This window comes from Mytilus trossulus, chromosome 6, assembly GCF_036588685.1.
Source record: "Mytilus trossulus isolate FHL-02 chromosome 6, PNRI_Mtr1.1.1.hap1, whole genome shotgun sequence".
NCBI classification, from domain to species: Eukaryota; Metazoa; Mollusca; class Bivalvia; order Mytilida; family Mytilidae; genus Mytilus; species Mytilus trossulus.
In genome coordinates this window covers 5,494,053-5,513,073 of record NC_086378.1, presented here as the reverse complement: position 1 = coordinate 5,513,073, position 19,021 = coordinate 5,494,053, and the positions used below count along the sequence as shown (strand labels likewise).

Genomic DNA, 19,021 nt, shown 5'->3' with positions numbered 1-19,021 from the left:
CCAAATTAACAAAAAAATGGTACCAGTTTAATCCTCAGTTTTGGATACTGTTGTGTGTTTTAAAAGTTTTTTTTTATGGTAATCATGTTTTTTTTTAATGATTTTGCTCTTTATATCTCCTCCTACTTCTATACTACAGTATCTGATGCAACTTTTACAAGTCGAAATAATGTTTACAATTAATTTGGTGAATGTTCCAAACCTAATAATTCTACTCATATAAAAAGTAAAAACACAAAAATACTAAACTCCGAGAAAAATTAAAAAAGGAAAATCAAAAATCAAAAGGCAACATCAAAAGTCCAAACACATCAAACGAATGGATAAGAACTGTCATATTCCTGACTTGGTACATTTATACTCATATAACTTAGTTCGAATGGGCCAAGATATGTATTTAGATTATATGGGCTATTTAAGAAAACATTTGTCACAATCTTTTATTTGGATTTTCAATTTAATATAATAACAGCGATATGAATAAAGTGGATTTATTTTTCAAAAATTGAATATTTACCTGTATTATCTATCTGAATCATATCACCTAGGTTGACACTTGCTGCCACAAGGAACGTTCATGTTTTGTTCGTGTATCTTTTGCTACCATTAGAAAGCTTGCTTGTTTTGCAACAGCCGATCTTATGAAAATCCGTCTGGTTTCCATTGTGCAAGTTCAATAAGGGTCATAGGTTCTATGTAACAAATACTATAACAATTGTTTGATATGTATAAATCACACAAAATTGCACAAATTTGCATCTTTACCAATTATATCACCAATCCCACATATTATTCGATGAAGATCCTATCAGCAACTTATATTCTAACAGTAAAACAAAAGCTGCATTTTCCTATTTTTCGTTGGTTTTCGACGTTTTTCTTATATTTTCTTCGACAGATTTTAAGTCAAGTTCCTAAATATTCCCCCCTAAATTACCCAACATTATGTTATTTCGATTTTAGTGAGCATACTTGAATAACTCGGGTGTGTTCATTTTTTGTGTTAGATTATCTTGGTTAATGTAATGTATCCGGTTTGTTCTCTTTATTCTGTAATTAGTTAATACCTTAGTGTTATCAGGCATATCTTTTACATATCTTTTAGTCATATTAATTTACTGTTTGTATAAATTATTCTAAATAATAAAGATGTCCGTATCCCAAGCAGAAAACCATTACCGTATTTGGATCAGCGTTTTCGAACTTGTTCAAGTTTGTACTTGTTTTGACTTTCAAATTTTTGTATCAGGGCGTCACTAGTATGTCTTGTGTGGACGTAACGCACTCCTGGTGTGTTACATTTTAAATCTGGTGCCTTTAGTTGGCTATCATTCGATTGTTTTTGTGTCCAATATATTCTCCTATTTATTTGTACTGTAGTCCTGTTATATTGTGTTGCCATTTTGATGTTACATCTAACATTGCTATTAAATGCATAAATGAGGATCAAACTGGTTATGTTAAAAAAAGATTTATTGGGTTTAATCTGAGACAAATCCAAGATGTTATAGACTATGCAGAAAAATACAAAATTGAGGGGGCAATTGTTTTTATAGATTTCACGAAAGCATTTGATTCGTTAGAATGGGACTTTATGCTTGGAACTTTGAAACATTTTGGTTTTAATGAATCATTTATTAAGTGGGTTAAAACTATGTATACAGACGTTCAAACATGTGTTATGAACAATGGGTGGGTATCAGAAAATTTCAAAAATTCACGGGGAATTCGACAAGGCTGTCCTTTATCAGCTTTATTGTTTGTTTTGGCAGTTGAAATTATGGCTCTCAAATTGAGAAATAACAAAGAGGTAAAAGGAATCACTGTTAAATTAGATGGGAGGAGTCATAGTATTAAGATCTCGCAATTAGCAGATGACACAACCTTATTTTGTAAAGATAGACACGATGTAGTATCTGCAATGAATGTAATAGAAATTTTTGGCTGGTTTTCAGGTTTATTGATAAATAGAAATAAAACAGAAGGATTATGGATCGGGAGATTGAAATCATGTAAAGATAAAATAGCCGGCATCAATTGGGGAGATAAACCAATTCAGGTTCTAGGGGTGTTTTTTGGCCATGATAAAGAGGAATGCAAAAAATTAAATTGGGATTGCAAAATAGAAAAAATGATTAAAATGTTCAAGACGTGGGAAAAAAGAAATCTTTCAATTTTGGGGAAACTTCTTATTATAAAAACACTTATCTTGCCTTTATTTACATTCTTGGGAAGCGTTTGCATAATTCCCGAAAGTTATATTAAAGAACAAGAAACACGAAGCTTTAAATATATTTGGGATGGGAAGCCTGACAAAGTAAAAAGAAATCTGATAATACGTCCATATGAAAAAGGGGGCTTACAAATGGTTGATTTCAAAAGTTATTTTTTGTCGCTAAAGGCATCATGGGTATATAGACTGGTTAATGGTAAACTTGCCAATTGGAAGCTTATACCTTTTAAGTATCTAAAAGTGTCAAATAATATTTTGTTTATATTCAACATGAATTTAAAGGATATAAAACATTTAGAATACTTCAAATATAATCCAGAATTTTATAGGGAAGTAATAAAGGCTTGGATTTTGACTGGGGGTGGACAAACAAAACAACCAGACACATATTTTGATATAAGAAAGCAAATAATATGGGGAAATAAATTCATTACATTTCATAATGAACCAATCATCTTTGAAAACTGGATAAAGAGTGATATAATATACTTAAATGACATTCTTGACGATACTATGTCAATATTAGAAAATAATATTTAAAAAATATTAAAGAGTAAGGTAAATTGGATTGCTGAATTTCATAAATTGAAACAATCTATTTCACATAATTGGATTCATATTGTTAAAAAAGAAAATTCTGTTAAAAGTACAGTAAATATCCAGAGAAATAAGATCACATGGAAAAATCGTTATTTTGAGACTACATGTTTTTCAAATAAAATGTTATATGATTCACTAGTGAACACTATAAATGAATCATCAATAGGTATAAACAAGTGGCTTAAAGTTTTATCGATGCAAGAAGCTCCAAATATGAAGTCATTGTATCATTTTATTTTTAAACTTTTAACTGAAAATAAATTTAAAATTTTCAGATGGAAACTGCTACAATTTATTTTACCCACCAAAAAGCTTCTATCACAATGGAAAATAGCTAACAATAATATGTGTAATTTTTGTAACCTAGAAGAAGACTATAATCATTATTTTTTTAAGTGTTCTTATTTGACAAAATTTTGGCAACAAATAGATGACCTCCTTATAAGATGTAATATAGATTTTGTGATAAAACTACAACACCTAATATTTGGGTACAAAATCACAGACAACAAGTATTTCTCCATCAATTTTTTAATTACAATACTTATTTTTTCTATATATAAGACATACTATGTATCTGAACAGAAAAAAAAATGTAGATGTCTACAGAATTTTTGTGAATGAATTTAATAAAAGAGTTTACACAAATAGAGATACGATAAAAAGTCCAATGTTATTAAAAATTAAAAATAACATAACAAATGAATAATTTTATAGTAATGTTATTATACAGATCTGTTGACCCAATAAATTGTATATCTAATCAGCTGATTATTCCCTGGGTATTCAGTGGAGTGTAACAGGGTACACCAAGAGAAGCTTGGAATCTTGATAGTTTTTGTAACAAGCAATATTTGATGAATAAAATTATTATGTTGTTAAAAAAAAACAAAAAAACATTGCCATTAAAGCGGGAAATTTGCAATGCCATAAAAAAAGGTTTAACCCACCATTTTTTTTCTTTTAATAATTGTCCTGTACCAAGTATATGGCCATTGTTATATTATAGGTCGTTTCTGTGTGTGTTACATTTAAAGTTGTGTTTCTTTCGTGTATTTCTTCTAATATTTAAGTGTGCATTTCACTTTATAATAAGACGAGTCACGGTACTTTTCCATCATAAATTCGTGAATTTGTTTTGATGTTATATTTGTTATTTTCATCAGATTTTGTCTTATGCTTAGTTTGTTTTTGTGTGTGTTACATTTTAATGTTGTGTCGTTATTATCTTATATTTAATGCGCTTCCCTGAGTTTTAGTTTGTAACCCGGATTTGTTTTTTCTGTCGATGTTATGAGTTTTGAACAGCGGTATACTACTGTTCCCTTTATTTAAGATCATATATTACTGACAAGCCAAATTCAGGAGATTAACAGATTTAATTAAAATGACGTTTTGAATAGTTAAAATAGTACGTTTTCGTTTCAATTACAACTTTTTATATTAACTCGAGATTTCAGTTATGCAGCTATATACGTTTGTATCTCAAAACCAATTGATCAACTCCGTAGAATAAGGCAGATATTACGCGCACAGTCCGACTGTATGAGTATTTTGAAAAGTTCGAATACGGTCCGGACAGTACGCGTATGGTCCAAATACTCATATGGTCTGGAACAAAAAAATACCCTACATACAATAAAAATTTGACTTTTACGAGTTTCTATTATTATGATTATAATGAGTCGCGTTCTGCTTTAATTAAGTAAGACACAGCATTATTCAATTATTGGGTAGTATTTTTTTCTCATGTTAATAACGGGAAAGTCCGCAGCATTATTATCCGATTTGGTTCCACACAGGAACATTATTTTCACACTTGTTTATTCACCAACTACAGTAAAGTACTGTGTTCTTAAAACTCCCCCACCAACTCTTTACCCTTTTCAAATTGTATCCTGATTCTAATGTGGGCAAATATTTATCAAAGGTACCAGGATTATAATTTAGTACGCCAGACGCGCGTTTCGTCTACATAAGACTCATCAGTGACGCTCATATCAAAATATTTATAAAGCCAAACAAGTAAAAAGTTGAAGAGCATTGAGGATCCAAAAGCCCAAAAAGTTGTGCCAAATACGGCTAAGGTAATCTATGCCTGGGATGAGAAAATCCTTAGTTTTCGGTAAATTCAAAGTTTTGTAAACAGGAATTTATAAAATGACCACATTAATGACTACTGGGCTGCAAACATATGCCGCTTCCCATGCAAACATGATTACTTGAAAAAGAGATCTTCTCTATTTGATACATACATATTGTTATCAATCTTTAATGCAAAATACCTATATAAACAAAAACCGAAAGTTTAAATCTTTATAAGAGAGCTTTAATGTCAAAAGTTATGAAAACATATGGGATTACAGACCATTACGCGTAGATAAATGAATTTGTCAATTCAATATAAAATTGAGAAAGGAAATGGTGAATATGTCAAAGTGACAACCACCCGACCATAGAGCAAACAACAGCCGAAGGCAACCAATGGGTCTTCAGTGTAGCGAGAATTCCCGCACCCGGAGTTGTCCTTCAGCTGGCCCCTAAAATATGCATAACAGTACAGTGATAATGGACGTCATACTAAACTCCGAATTATACATAAGAAACTAAAATTTAAAATCATACAAGACTAACAAAGGCCAGAGGCAGTTGATTTTCCTCTTGTAGAAACAACTGATCATAATTTAAATCTATTCAAAGGATCAAGTCAGGTGTCTGCATGGGGACTTTTGGTGTGTTTCCCTTGACATTTACCAAGTAGAAGCCACAGATCGTGGAGAGTATATTTGCATCGCTGATAACAATATTGATCCACCAGGTTCCGTCACATATCAAATCGAAGTCAGAATTCCTTTTCACTTTACAGCTATCCAGGATAGAGTGGGCCAGGGACAAAATAGGTGGTTTGATGCAAAGCTAGAATGCTTAGTAGACGGTAAATTTTAAAAAGCTAACCTACCGTAACAATTCTTTGTTACATATTTAATTGGTTTTTTGTTGTGATTAAGAATATAACACAATGAAGACTGTTGTATATTTGACGTTTTAAGCTATTAAATATGTCTGTTTTGTTCGCACATCTTTGTTAATAGAATGAAATTTGATGCGACTGTCATAGAATTGAGAGGTTTAGCTAGCTATAAAACCAGGTTTAATCCACAATTTTCTACATAAGACAATGTCTGTACCAAGTCAGAGATATGACAGCTGTTATCCTTTCGTTTAATGAGTTTGAGCTTTTTAATTTTGGAATTTGATTAATGACTTTCTGTTTTGAAATTAAATAATAAATAATATATTTGTAGATGTTCCGAATAATAATTTTTAGTAAAAAGATTGATTTGGATCATTTGATATTGTTAAGAAAATAGGCTTGTTATAATACTTAATAGTCCAGTCGATTTGTGAAAAAAAATGTTCAGATTGTGGTAAAAGCTTCACACTTTGCAGAATTTTAGTAAAGGGCATAGTTAACGTTTATAGCCATGAACCCTATTCAGAAAATAACAACGGCCGCTCTGGGTGGAAATTTCAAAATGGACGCCATAAAATCAATATTTTTTTAGTATTTTTTTTATACAAAATTAATTGCTTAACCAATAATAATAATCTTTAGTATATGAATCACTAATAACAAAGACTATTTTCCTAAAACCTCAGATATTCAAGTGATGGTGGCCATCTAAAAGTTGGCCATTTTGAAAACGAATTTTCAATATATCATTATTTTCGTTTTTGAAAATTTGCTATTTGCATTTATATTGATTTTTTTATGCATTTCACAACTTGTTTTTTAATCTTTGTTATCTGACTGTTAAAATATAGAACTTTGTTCTTATTATAATTTATATGATGTCATATTGAGTCAAATGAAATCCGAGTGCTATATTCTAATTAGATTGTGAAATTACTGGAGCGGCAAAATCTAATGTACAAATATACTGGACAGAGTTGTAAAATGCCAAGAGCGGACACGTGGGGATTTTCAATTTTCGGCAGATACAAAAAAAGAAACAAGCAACAGTCAGTCTTACTAGCATACAAAGATGTTGCCCATTACATTGGTAACTTTCATAGCTCAATTTTGAACAGTTGAATGAAGGCTATGGATTTGCAAAATACTATTTAATTTAATTTAATTTAATTTAAACATATTTATTTAGAGTGGATTGGGAAACAAGTTTTGCAACTTATATTAATCCCTTTCCACTTTGCGGGTGCGAGTGCTGCCTTGTAGCGGCATTAGCCTACTCTTTTTCGAAATCTACAAGGGTGTCTTTAACGTGCAAGAGATGTGGCTCTCTCTTAACACGGGCCAGCCATTTATCGTCCCCGTCCGACGGACTATCATCGTTTCCTCAAGACCATACTTGCAAATGGTGTCAAGGGAGAGCCGAAAATTGGGTTCCTGAAATTTTCATCCCAAACGGGAATCGAACCAGGAACCTTTGTGTTAGTAGTCCGATGCACTAACCACTACACCACGGCTCTCTAATGCAAAATACTATAGAATCACAAGGCAAAATGGCACAAATCCTATCAAAACAAATTTGCAGATCTTAAAAATCTCCCACCTTGGTCTATGTGAATATTCAACAAAGGACACAGATGGATTCATGACAAAATTGTGTTTGAGTGATAGTGATGTGTCCAGATATATTAATGTTTGCCTTGACCCACAACTTCAACTCTGCAAAATATGAGGTTATTACCATTACTGAATAATGGTTTGACAAAACGTCTGGACTATATGGGAACCCTTCTAGACATCACTACAGCAAGCTCATGAGTGCTGTGCTCAAATAATAATTATGATTATAAAAGTTTAAATGGTTGCAGTGGAAGATGGAAAGGTTTAAAAGCAGTAATAATATGTTCTGCTCTGTGTGAATGTAGATAGGATATAAAAGACACAGATGGTTGTTGTGTGGTTTGACAAAAGGTTCACTTCATTTATTGTGTGATATCTTTACCGTTAATTGAGAACAGTTTCCTTATGATATTACTTGCATGATATGACACTCATTATGTATGTCATAGATTTTTTTTAAACTTGTTTTTATATAAACATTATCAACCAAATGATTTTTTTTCATCGAATTCTAAATTTGGAGATCTACTTATTTGGCTTTACTTTGAACTTCACGTTTTGCAAAGATGGCCTCCATTCAATAAAGGCACCATCTCAATAAATTTTGTTTACCAAGGCAATTGGTATAAGCACTGCCACTTTTCTCCCGAGTTTCATGTCAATATAGTTACTTATATAATATTTATGAATTTTTAATAGAATTTAAAAGAAAGGAAATGACCGCCTTTCCCTCCAATTTCCACTTTTATAATGGGCCTGTAGCTAAATGATTTCCATAACCTATTCTACTGTTATTATCAATTAAATGCTTTGACCACAATATTAGCAATTATGCTCACAATCTGCACAATTCTACCGAACTAACTGGCTTCGTTCTCCTAAAAACATATCAGTTGCATTATTAGAAATTAATCAATAATTAACTAATTTAATGCAATGTATGTCGTGATCATTTTTATTTAAATTATTCTCTGATTTATTTTCAAAATTTTTATATAAATATTAAATAGCTAATAATCAAAAATACAAACTAAAGCAATTTTAAGAAGAGGTTGATATCTATTTTAAAAAAAACACGAGTTACCTATCATGGACAGTTTTAATGAAACATACACGCTGAAATGTTCAACCCTGATTAATTTCAACAGGAAAAGTAATTAGATTAAACATCAACCTATGTTTTTTTACCCTAATAAATGGCCCCATCTCAAGATTTAATACCCCAAATAAATGGTAACCATTTGAAACTGACCCAAGAGGGTGGACATAATTAAGAGAATGTCACAGGTTGTACTGTATAAGTACCGAAACACGTCAAATTAATCTCCAAACTATAAAATAAACATTAAAATATTATTCAAAAAGACAATTGAAAGAATAATATAACACGTTATTAGGATGATAAACAACGTCAGTACCCAGAATTAAGACCAACAACACACGCATCACTGAGGGGCAAGAACAAGAACTGGTCGGTTTGGAGGTAGAATAATGTGTCCGCATAAGGTATGAGATGGGAGACAGTTACCAGAAGGACAATAAAACTCATAGATCAAAATTGAACTGATAACGCCATGGCTCAAAAGCAAAAGGACAACCAGACAAATAATAGGACACAATACACAACATAGAAAACTAAAGACTAAGCAACACAAACCCTATCAAAAAACTTGATTCCATGTGCTCCATAAGGGTATCCTGCTCCACATGTAGCACACGTCGGGTTGCTCATATTATTACAAACCTGGTCAATAGTATAATTCGGTAAGTCATATTCGTGAAAAAGGAACGGGATTGTAGTTGCAACATAAGGAACTTATGCGATATCATCAGTGAAACTGATATTCCATAACGGTCAAACAACTTACGTTAAACAATTTGGTGAAAATCTCCATGGAAGTTACTGTCAGAAAATATATTTTACGAATGTTAAAGTTATGTTTGAATTGCTAATCATTGTCCTTTGATCTATAGTAAATAGTTTTATCTCAGTAGTAAGCATCCCACTCAATATTTATAAAAAAATTGTAGGGCTTAAATAAATATATATTTTATATTTACGAGTATATAAATTGACCTTTATTGAAAATTGGTTTTTCTGATGTCTTCGGGATTTTCAAGGATACTTTGTAGTTACGATAAATATATATATATATATTTTATATTCCTAGCGTATCCAAGAGCTAGAATTATATGGTACAAAGACAGCCAATACACACAAGAAAGAGTACAGATTCAGAATAGTGAGAGATACGTATTAAAACAACAAGATGATCAGAGATTGAACCCATATGGGAAATTGTATACTCTTACGGTACTCAATGTACAGGGAAATGATTATGGATATTATTACTGTACAGGCAGAAATAAATATGAAGAAGATCAAGTTAAATTTTTACTTTTTGGTATGTATGTCATATGAATCACAATTTGCCATGTAATCATCTATATAAAAAAAATGATGTGGATATGATTGCCAATGAGACAACTCTCCACAATGTTACACAGAGGTCACCGTACAGCCATCATCGATTAGTAAAGCCCAGACTACATAGTAAACTACAAAAGGCCCCGATATGACAAATGTGAAATAATTAAAACGAGAAAACCCAACAGCATATTTAATGTATAAAAATTATGATCGAAAAACAAATATACAACACCGCTACAAATTACTACCACCGAGTTACAGGCTCCTGAATTTGGGGACTCTTTTTATAAAAAAAAAAGCAAAAATTCAGTTGAACATTATTTGTAGGTAGCAGAGATTAACCTATTAAGAAGGTTTGATGAGGTCTGGATTGCACGATATTTACCATAGACAATCGTATAACCGTTTTGGGTTGTCATGTTTGAATTTTGAGCAAATCTACAAAAATTCGACCTAAATTTACTAAAAAAGTAGCACATGGAGGTATATTTTTTTATTAAATATTTGATTTAATCAAGTAAAAAATAGCCTATATGCAAATTTCATCAACTTGTAAATACAGGTTCAAAACTGTATCGTATGTCCTTAAAACTAAAGGAAATCTCAAGTGCTTCGGAAGGGTAAGCAGACCCTGTTCCACATGTATTATAGAAAGTGTATGAAGAATATAACAACTGTACACTCTTTATAGCCTGATTGTGTGGTTAAGATATATGTCTGACAGAATCAATTTGACCTTGACATAGATTTGGTGTTCGAGCTGTTTGTGATGGAAAGTTGTTTTTTGGCAACTAAACCAAATCTGTATTATATGTTTTGCCTGAAATTGCCAACACAAGTGGTCAATTATTACAATAAAATATGGAGACAAAGTTTTAATGAGAACTAAAGTTTTCTTTCATTCCTAAATAATGTCAGTTTCATTTGATGATATTTGTATTCATGAGTTGTTGTAGCCATTTATGTTCATGACAATACTTAAATAAACAAAGACTGCTTGTAATATAATTTTTGATAGTCTTGCTTTTTCATTATGATTCAATATTATAACTCGCTCTGACATGACAACAAGTTGGAGCTATCTATCATTTACCTTAATTTAACTTTGTATAAAAGAATACATCATGCAAAAATTGTCGGTTACATTTTTCATAGCTTTAAAAGGTAATAAATCATTTAATAAGATAATTACCAGAAAAATGAAATATTTTACACTTTAATTGTACTTTTACATTTCAGAAACTGACGAATGCCAAGGACCAGACTGTCCATCTTGGATGATCGGAGTAAAAAACTAATTTCCTATCATGTTTCCGTATTTCAGTTTTGACTCAGTATAAGCTTCAATATCAAAGAATGCGTTCACAGTTTACATTTTATTGCAAATCTACTACACTAAACATAAGATCAAAAAAATTGTCATCTTCGAATAATTACCAAATGTAAAAAAAACAAACACTTAGTTTTTCGTTTAAATAATTACAATGACGTGTGTTAACAATACATATAAAAATTATCACATTTTGCCATATATTATTTTTTAAGTTATTTCACTCGATTTTTATTTAATCTTTAAATAATCAGTATTATGCATAACAATATAATCAATAAAACTCAAAATTTAAGATAAATATATAAAGCATCTTCTTGTCACACTTTAGCTTGGGTGGATAGTTGAATCATTTGAAGTCATACCACATCTCCTTATTTTTATGTCAATAAACAATATAACATGAGAATATCTTTTTAACGATTTGAAAATTGCATTAGCAGTTTTCATAATATAGTGCAAATTAGAGCATTTTTTTTTTTGGCTTCCATGTTTAAAACTTAACTGGTAAATGTTTATCTTTTGAACATATTTTGAACATAAGTATAAGCAAATCTTAAGAAAGATCTTTTCCTAGATCATAGTGATAAACTAAAAAAGTCTTTAACAAAAGAAACAACATATCCCAATCTATTAGTCAGAAAGACAAGTTGAATTTGATGGATTTATGAACAAGATTTGAAACATTACTCTCTAGTATGACATCAAAGGGAATAACTCTTCTGTAAATAAAATAAGAGACATTATTCTACTATAATTAAAATGAGGAATATAACTCTACTATAATTAATAATAAGGGAAATAACTCTCCTATAATTTAAATAAGGGAAATAACTCCACTTTAATTAAAAAATAGGGAAATAACTCTACTATAATTAAAAAAGGAAAAAACTCTACTATAATAAAAATAAGGGCAATAACTCCACTATAATAAAAATAAGGACAATAACTCCACCATAATAAAGATAAGGGAAATAACTCCACTTTAATTAAAATAAGGGAAATAACTCTACTATAATTAAAATAAGGGAAATAACTCTACTATAATGAAAGTAAGGGAAATAACTCTACTTCAAATTACAGTAAGGGAAATTGTCTTAAATTGTACATATACTGGAAGGATGGTTGTTTGCTGAACACATAAAATAACAAGTATAATAAATGTATATTTATAATATGAACAAGTGTGGACACAGATGAGTGTGGATAGTATGTTTGGATGTTTGACTGTCTTATGACAATAAAGTTTTATGTTTTTCCTATATGGTGTTAATAACTGTGTTGCACGGTGACAACCGATCTGAGCATTAGGAGTGTTATTTATTTGATATTTTTTTATGTTCAATACAGACATGGGGAGACAGTAATTACATTAGTTACCAAATGATTATGATAGAACATGTTCTACATCTTTGGTTTTGGATACATTTTGTAGCTGGGAGAGCAATTGTTAATTTCTGTGTCGATTTGGTCTCTTGTGGAGAATTGTCTCATTGGCAATCATACCTCATCTTTTTTATATGTATTTGCTTACTATTGGTATGGTTCTATTTACATTACTTTGTGGTGGATCGTCAGTATCATTAGTAAATTTTTTTGTTAAAATGTCGAATTTCTTCCTCATATTAGAATACATTTATTGGTTTTAAGTAATGACAATGGCTTATGTCTGACATGATTATTGGGGCTAAATAAGATAGGAAGTAAACCTCTGTGCTGATTTATATCAATTCTTTATATCTCCTCCAAAGCTGGTCGAAGCAAAGACAAATTTTGACCAATATAAAAATGATTTCACCAAAATAACCTTTGTGAGCATGTTTCAAAGACTCATAACTGCTCCAAAAGTAATCTGATTGAATTTGAAGCATGTCAAGCAAATATCATCAACATCTACTTAATAAGTCTTAATATGTCTAAATACCTAAAAAGCTATTTAGTACTCAAAAGGTATTGCAAAATTATTCCATTCATTTTTTGTTTTGTTATATGGATACAAATATAAGTGATACATGTACCAATACAGTATTTGTTGTGGTATGCAAGTGTAGTAATTAACATTTACTGTAACAATGTTAATTCACACAAATTAAGAAATAACAAATGAATGGAACAGATACTCCGCAGGGTGCTGCTTTATACGACTGCAGAGGTGGAAACCTGAACGGTTGGGGCTAGTATGGACACAACATTCAAGCTGGATACAGCTCTGAATTTGGATTGTGGTTAAATAGTTGACACAACATAGGTTTCTGACACAGATTGAATGTGGTCTTTAATTAAGGGCATACGATACAGTTACTGGGAAGGTAATGACGTTGCTAACGTAATTTGTTATTTTCGCGACGTCAAACTGTGACATATCGGGAAAAGATACATTTTTCGACTGATTTTTATCATTCAAACTTATTTAATTTGAAAACGAGTTCATGGACCCCTATCTTTCAAAACGGCATTTGGTTTCATTTTGCAGGGAGATTATGAGACCCAAATTTAATAAAACTGTAAATAGAGGATTTTTTTTAATTGTGATAAACAGTAAAAATTACGTTTTTTCCTCAATTCATGAACATTTGATAAATATGAGTAATTTCTGATTAAAAAAATGCATGTTTATTAAAGATATTTATAAAATACAGAAATTACCGATTATTTAACAAAAAGACAAATTGTTTTTATCTTTTATAACAAAAAAGTTATGCCTTTCTTTCGGAAAAGAAATTACGGCCACAAATCAAAATTTCGAGCAAATATACAAAATTACGACCTCATTTTACTCAAAAAGTAGCACATGAAGGTATATTTTTTATTACATATTTGATTTAATCAGGTAAAAAATAGCCTATATGCAAATTTTCACGAACTTGTAAATACAGGATCAAAACTGTATCGTATGTATTAAAGAACTTCAACTTAAAAATTTATTAAATTGGACATTTACCTATTTTGGTCCAATATCCAAAATCTCAATACATGGTTAAATTCAGAATATCATAGAACCCGAATAATTCAATTTTTGATGAAATCAAATAATGTTTAATTTTTGACCCTTTAGACCTCCATGTGGACCAATTTGATAACCGGGCTCAAATATTAAAAATCTAAATACACGGTTAGATTCGGCATATTGAAGAACCCCATATATTCAATTTTTGTTGAAATGAAACAAAGTTCAATTTTTGAACCTTTGAATCTTAATGTAGACCAATTTGAAAACGGGACAATACTGTGCAATTGAATATTCCTGGCTATTGGCAATACTGTGCAATTGAAAATTTCTTGCTATTGTGCAATTAGATATTTCTTGCTATTGTGCAATACAGTGCAATTAAAAATTTCTTGCTATTGCACAATACTGTGCAATTGGGAGATTTCATGCTATTGTGCAATACTGTGCAATTGAACATTTCTTGCTATTGAACAATACTGTGCAATTAAAGATTTCTTGCTATTGCAGAATACTGTGCAATTAAAAATTTCTTGCTATTGCACAATATTTAGTATAATAATTTTTGACCAACATGAAAACTGGGCCCATAATCAAAAATCTAAGTACATGTTAAGACTCGCCATATCAAAGAACCTCAAAAATTCATTTTTTGTTAAAATCAAGCTTATTTTAATTTTGGACCCTTTTAAATGTAGATCAATTTAAAAACAGGACCAAAAATTAAGAATCTTAACATTGTTAGATTTCGCATATCAAAGAAGCACGATAATTCATTTTTTGATGAAAGCAAACAAAGTTTAATTTTGGCCCCTTAATCCTTGGGACCAAAACTCCCAAAAATAATCCAAACCTTCCTTTTGTGGTCATATACCTTTATAGATTTCTATTAACTTATATGCTAAAGGTATTGTTAAAAAAACCAAGAAAAATGCTTATTTGGGACCTGTTTTTGATTCCTAAATCCTACACTGTTGGGACTAAAACTACCAAAATATATTCCAACCCTCCTTGTGTGGCCATAGACCTTATGTTTAAATATCATAGATTTCTGTTTACTAATACTTGAGTTATAGAGCAAAAACCAAGAACAATGCTAATTTGGACCCTTATTCCTAAACTGTTGAGACCAAAATACCCAAAATCAATCCCAGCCTTCTTTTCATGGTAATAAACCTTGTGTCTAAATTTCATATATTTCTATTGACTTTTACTTAAGTTAGAGTTCGAAAACCAAATGTCTTTGGATGAAGACGATGACGCCAACGTGATACCGATGTACAACCAAAAATTTTTCAATTTTTGCGGTCGTATAAAAATGATCTCAAATCAAATTTCTAATGAGGTTTGCAACAATAATTATTCAACTACTCATTTTAATAAAACAAAGTATTAAAATATAAATGTCATACAGTCATGGTGAAGATGCCCCCTCTAGCATATAACGTTAAAAAGGTACATAAAGTGAAGCTGCCAAAAATTGAACTTAAACTGAGTTTAGAGGTAATAAGCATTATATACACATTTCACTAAATTTAGTTGAGACAAAGTTTGGGAAATTTTTCCATTTGTGAAAGGGCATAACCCTAGAATGATAATCAAAGTGCTTGTAATCACTGAATGGCTATTAAAGACTGCTTAAATTTATCAGTTGGTAGTAAAGTGAATTTTGCATTGTATATTGTATATATTTTAAGTTGATTCAACTACTATTCTGGACAGAGAAAACTAAACTCCAATTTTTAAAGAAGATTTCATAAAGCATTGGTTTTAGGTAATTCAAAAACCATTCTGGTCATGGACAAAGAAATAACTCCAATATATTGTCTGGAATCTACAAAAATGTTTTTTATGGCCCTTAATTTCTAGACTGTTTGCCCCATAACCCACAAAATAGACCTTAACCTTCTACTTATGGTATTCAATATTATGGTACAATTTCAGAACAATTGAAATACTTATACACGACTTTTTGTAAAAATTAAAGATTAATGCTTGTTTTGGTCACCTTTGGAACCCTTATTCCTAAACCTTAGGGACTATATATATATCCCCCCCCCAAAAAAAAACAATCCCAAGCTTCCTTTTATGATTATAAATATTACTGTGGATTCATTATTATTCTTTGGATACCAATTTTTGTGGCTTTCGTGGGTAGAGTCTAACCACGAAATTAAATGTTCAACGATTAACAAATTTTCTATAGGCTTGTATGCAGACTTCGGCAAAACCACAAAATTAAATATCCACGAAAATGCAAATTTTCTTTAATCCACGAAAATTGGTACCCACGAAAATAAATGAATCCATTATGAATATGTTATAATTTTAAGGCTTCCTTTTTACTTATACTGAAGTTATTATCTGGAAACCATCCATCTTGGGAAGACGACGACAGGATACCTACATGTACATGTATTTCAACTGCAAAAATTTCTGTGGTTGTTTAAAAATTTCAAACATGTACAATGAAATATTGTTTTAGAAATTGATAAGCCTAGATATGCCTTATAATTTTCCCCCGCATAGTTGAAGGACCATTTACACTCAGAACCAAGTCATCAGTAGGCAGCTAGTACAGATGTATTAAAACAACCTAGCATCATATTGCTAGTAGTGGTAGTAGCATTCTCGGGTAAATTTGTTCCTTTTTTATAATATGTTTGGTTCAAATCAAAATAGAATGCTTTTATCTCCCTAATACTTACATTGTAAATAGAGGTGATACTACTTTGACAAATCCTTGTACATGAGAGTTTTCTGTCAAATCTTTATTTCACAAAGAATGATTTGCATAACAATGAACTGAGCTCAAAGCAAAGTATTCAATAATACACTTAGACAAAGAGCTAAATTCAGTGATATACTTTGTACTACAGGTCCTTCATTAACATCCATCGACCAAAACCACATCTCAAAAACATTCCATACTACATGGTTGGATTCAGAAGTCCTGAAAAAGACATGATTTTTTTTATCATATTTTTTTTAAGTATAGATACACAGGTTAAAACTTTCTTGTGGTACAATCATTCCGTACCTAGCAACTATCAATTTGCTTCATGCACATATTGATATGTGTTGAGTTTATTACCTCTGTTGGAAATAACAACACACAAATCATCACCTAATTTTAGTCAACGGACAAAAGATTCAAAAATATAAAATATTATCTAAGACTTGTCAGTGTCTATTTACCATTGTCACTGAATATATGTACACATAATTATATACATGCAAGACTAAAATTATAAAGTACATATATAAGACTAAAACTGACATTCAGTCTTTACGATATCTTCATTCCCAAAGTCATTTTCAAATTTGACTTCATGGTAAAATAAGATTCCATATCTACAACCAATGAAAAGGAAATATCCCTCAAATAGACTAGCATTTAAATCACAGTTTTCGAATCACCGTGGAACCTAGAACTAAAAAAATCGAAACAATATATCTTAAATATTTCAAATGCATGTACATGAAATAATATTAATCTCTAAAATTCACCATATTGTTCCCTTTTTTATCTTCTGTTCGATACTGTATATCCAGTGGCGGATCCAGAAATTTTCTTAAGTGGGGGCCCACTGACTGACCTAAGAGGGGGCTCGCTCCAGTCACGATTCAGTGATTCCCTATATAAGCAACCAAATTTTTTCTCAAAAAGCAGGCCCCCCCCCCTAAATCCGCTTCTGATATCAACCTCTAGATGTCTTTCAATTACATTCAGTTTAGTGTGGGTTGATGTTTGATTGTTGTACATGTTACAATGAGCAAAGCCCATACCGCAGTCAGCTATAAAAGGCCCTGATAAGACAATGTAAAACAATTCAAACGAGAAAACTTACATGTACATGTCTGTTTAAGGTTACATCATCAAAATATGTAGGGTAGGTAGGTAGGTCGGTATTTTCTTTTTATTATTTTGTCCATTTTATTTTTTGCACCATGATTTTGAATTGTGTGGTCCGTCTTGCATGGTCCGAGTAATGTCCATGGGGCGAGAGTTCCCCTATTTATAATGATTGGATTATTTCTTACGATGGCAATAAAATGGCTTAGGGTGGGTGCTCAAAATAGGATCGGTCAGGTACCCGTAAACAAACATAATTTTTTGGCCTTACCGATAGCACCATTGAAATATAAACAAATCACGGATGGGATACGCATCAACTACGTAAGACCCAATTTCAACACCCCTAAACAGTGAATATTTTTTTATTGCAAACAGTAGAATTTCATTACATAATCTGAAAGATGAAACCTTGAACTTCACAGGAAAAATACTCCCATTGCTGGGAAAAATCATTTAAAAAAGTATCAGTTCAATATGTAAAGCCCTTATTATAGCATTTTTTCAACTATAATAGAATTTTCAGCTAAATGATAGCATCAAAGGCATACACCTTGCTACTTAAAAGTAGCAAAAATGTTTTTGTCTTTTAAATGTACATGTACTAAATAAAAAAATATCATTTAAATCTATTTGTTTTAAGTTTTGAAAATCTACAAAATCCCAATTTGTGACTAAACCTTGCAAATTGAATTTTCTACTAAAAAAAGTGATTTAAAAATCACTTATTTCAGTAAGTCCCCTGCATGACTGATCATACAAAAAACTTATGATAATGTCATGTTTCTGTATACCAATTTATGTTTCCTTCAACATATGTTTAGAAATTATGTACATCGTTTTCATTAAGATACCAGATACGACTAAACATGTAATACAATGTTATATGGAATCGTCCATAATGTAAACCCCAACATACAATGTTGTACGGAATCGTACATAGCAGGCGAAAGACAGAATTCGCGAATACACGGTTTCCGCTGTTAATGCCAGTGTTATCATGACTGACATTAGGGGATGAAATGCATATAGA

At 31.0% G+C, this 19,021-nt stretch overlaps 1 protein-coding gene across 1 annotated transcript in view; it reads left to right on the top strand.

Annotated features, from left to right (window-relative positions):
• LOC134722283 (hemicentin-2-like) overlaps window positions 1-11,208 on the top strand; it is a 39,254-nt gene extending 28,046 nt beyond the window's left edge. The window contains exons 12-14 of the mRNA XM_063585893.1: window positions 5,534-5,768; window positions 9,596-9,829; window positions 11,095-11,208. Of these exons, the coding sequence (XP_063441963.1) occupies window positions 5,534-5,768; window positions 9,596-9,829; window positions 11,095-11,153 (528 nt within the window). The 3' untranslated portion in view covers window positions 11,154-11,208. The remainder of the gene's footprint in view (window positions 1-5,533; window positions 5,769-9,595; window positions 9,830-11,094) is intronic.
• Window positions 11,209-19,021: the final 7,813 nt, after the last annotated feature.